Genomic DNA, 2,588 nt, shown 5'->3' with positions numbered 1-2,588 from the left:
TTCCATTTGGAATCCGTTAAAAAAACTAACGGAAACTTAATAAAATGACCATTTTACCCCCAAAACGAAAATTACAATTTCACCCTAAAAATGTCAAAAATAATAAGATTCATCAATAATAAGACTTAATGATGAATATCATTATTGGTACGTTAATGAAATACAAAAAAATCTTAACTACTAGAGATTATAACTCAATGAATAATAAAACTCTACTTATCTTAAATTCAATTGATTGTTTGTGAGATTGAGCTATTTTTAATACTATTGTTATAATTTAACATTTTAATTACAGATATATTTTTAAAAAAAACCTGCATTTGATGGTTGTGAAATTAATTTCTTTATTGACCGATGGAAAAAATAATTAAATTAAATTTGATTATTTTTAGTAATTTTTAAGGTGAAATTATAATTTTCGTTTTAAGGGTAAAATGATCATTTTTTAAAATTTCCGTTAGTTTTCTCAACGGATTTCAAACGGAAGTGAAAAAGTGAAATAAAATGTAACCTTAGATGGATTCCAGCAAAAAAATGAAGAAATTGTGTATTTTTAAAAAAGGTATAAAAAATAAGTGGACGGTGAATATTTTTCCTTAATTTTTTATTTTTTATTTAGAAGATCAATTATAATTTATAATCTATTATAATTTATGTTAAAAATTCTTAAATTTAATAATTTAATGATAAAATTGTGAAAAAAAAAGAATTGAGAGAAAAATAGTTATTAAAAAAATTAAATGATAAAATAATAATATTTCAACTCTAACTTCATATAATTCACATATAATAGTATTGTCGCCGCCTAACTCTGTACTTTAACCAGATTGGCGGAAGAAAATGTAACTGTTAATATAAAAATTAAAGATAGACCCGGTTAATGAAATAGACATCAAAGCAATTGAAGTGCGAGTAGAAATACAAAGCCATAGCCTGGGACTCCATAATTATCGCGATACAATAATCCAGCAGCTCATGACGATGGAAACAGATCAACGGCCATAAATTAAACACAAATTAAAAATAAAAAGAAAGAACCTCGGTAAAAGCAAATTAAATACAACATCCGTGCAAACTCACATAGATGGCAAGCTTTTAGCTTAGTACTCGGTTGTTGGGAGCTGCTCGTGAGACTGGTTAATGAAGAAGAACTCGTAGACGATGCCAGCTAGCCCACCACCGATGAGTGGCCCGACCCAGTAGACCCAGTGGTTGTCCCAGCTCCAGCTTACCAAAGCTGGCCCGAATGACACTGCTGGGTTCATTGAAGCTCCATCAAACGCCCCGCCCGCCAAGATGTTGGCTCCTACAATGAAACCAATTGCAATTGGTGCAATTGTCCCCAAGCTTCCCTTCTTTGGGTCCAGGGCTGTGGCATACACTGTGTACACTAGTCCGAATGTCATCACGATCTCGAAAACGACTGCGTTCCATGCACCAACTCCAGATGAGAGAGCAAAAGCAGATGTGGTCTGCATACATAACACCAATATAATTAATAAAAGAGAATCATAATCACAGGAAAATCATATGTTGGAAGAAAAAGCGATACATAAATTAAAAAGAAAAAAAGAGATGTTTTTCTAAATATTTTGTTACTTTAGATTTTTTATTTTAAAAGCAAACTAACTATAGTAAATAACTAACTCGAATAAATGAAATCATAGAATCACCTGGCCGTTGGTAACGAACTTAAGAAGCAAGCATGCGACGGTGGATCCAAGAAGCTGGGCGATCCAGTAGAGGATGCCTCGTAGAAGGGAGATGTTACCTCCAACGAAGGCGCCAAAGGTGACAGCAGGATTAACGTGGCCACCGGAAATGTTGGCGCCAACGGCGACAGCAACGAAAAGGGCGAAAGCGTGAGCAACAGAGGCGGCGACGAGGCCGGAGGGGGTGTTGGCGCCGTTGTGAGTGAGCTTGTTGAAGGCCATGCCCGAGCCTTCACCGGCAAAGACAAATATTAGAGTTGAGATGAACTCTGCTAGGGCTGCCCTTAGGGCATCTGGATGAGTCGCCTCACGGGGATGGCCAACGGCAATGTTTCTGATCGGCATGATGGAGATCAAACGATGAAGATTGAACCTTTGGGGTGTGATTACTACTGGTTCACGTAAGTGTACTGGTCTCCACTTCTCAACTAGGAGCTTCTACTTATATTCGAAATGCGTAGTTTTTGGGAGGCGGTTAAAGCCGGTTTCCGGTTGTACAATAAATTTTTATGAACGAAATTTATAAGTTGGTTAGCAGTGGATTAGCGATTATTTATTTGATTAAAGGGCAGCTACTACTCCTGCACCAGCAGCCGAGTCACTATTGATACAGCTAAGCAGTTCCTCGTTAAATGGCTAATTGATTGACACGTGTACAAATATGATAAGAGACACGTAACGTGCGGCTGAAGTGGATTTTGTCTGCTCTTTTTGGCCTCTCGAATGGTCGAGTAGCTCTCAAGTGCACTAATTGTCTAATTTCCCCAAGTATTTTGAACATTTACTAAAATATTTTATTGTAAATATGATGAATGAGGATAAGTTAGAGGCGTGTGAGATCGACCATAAGGTATGAAGGTCGATTTGACACGTGGC

At 36.5% G+C, this 2,588-nt stretch overlaps 1 protein-coding gene across 1 annotated transcript; it reads right to left on the bottom strand.

The window, feature by feature from the left end:
- Positions 1-877: 877 nt before the first annotated feature.
- LOC102630124 (aquaporin TIP1-1) lies at positions 878-2,198 on the bottom strand. Its single transcript, XM_006493476.4, has 2 exons — positions 1,674-2,198; positions 878-1,472 (listed from the first exon to the last, which is right to left on the bottom strand). The coding sequence occupies exons 1-2, from the start codon at positions 2,055-2,057 to the stop codon at positions 1,101-1,103; spliced, it is 756 nt and encodes a 251-aa protein (XP_006493539.1). The 5' UTR covers positions 2,058-2,198; the 3' UTR covers positions 878-1,100.
- Between the last annotated feature and the right edge of the window lie 390 nt (positions 2,199-2,588).

The sequence above is a fragment of the Citrus sinensis genome, chromosome 6, assembly GCF_022201045.2.
Source record: "Citrus sinensis cultivar Valencia sweet orange chromosome 6, DVS_A1.0, whole genome shotgun sequence".
Lineage (NCBI taxonomy): Eukaryota > Viridiplantae > Streptophyta > Magnoliopsida > Sapindales > Rutaceae > Citrus > Citrus sinensis.
The sequence above is the reverse complement of the archived record's forward strand: the minus strand, read 5'-3'. Positions and strand labels throughout refer to the sequence as shown.

Coding starts and splice junctions, on each gene's coding strand:
- LOC102630124 (XM_006493476.4), bottom strand. CDS start 2,057: ATGCCGATCAGAAACATTGCCGTTGGCCATCCCCGTGAGGCGACTCAT. Junction 1,473..1,673: donor AGTTCGTTACCAACGGCCAG/GTGATTCTATGA, acceptor TTATGTATGCAG/ACCACATCTGCTTTTGCTCT.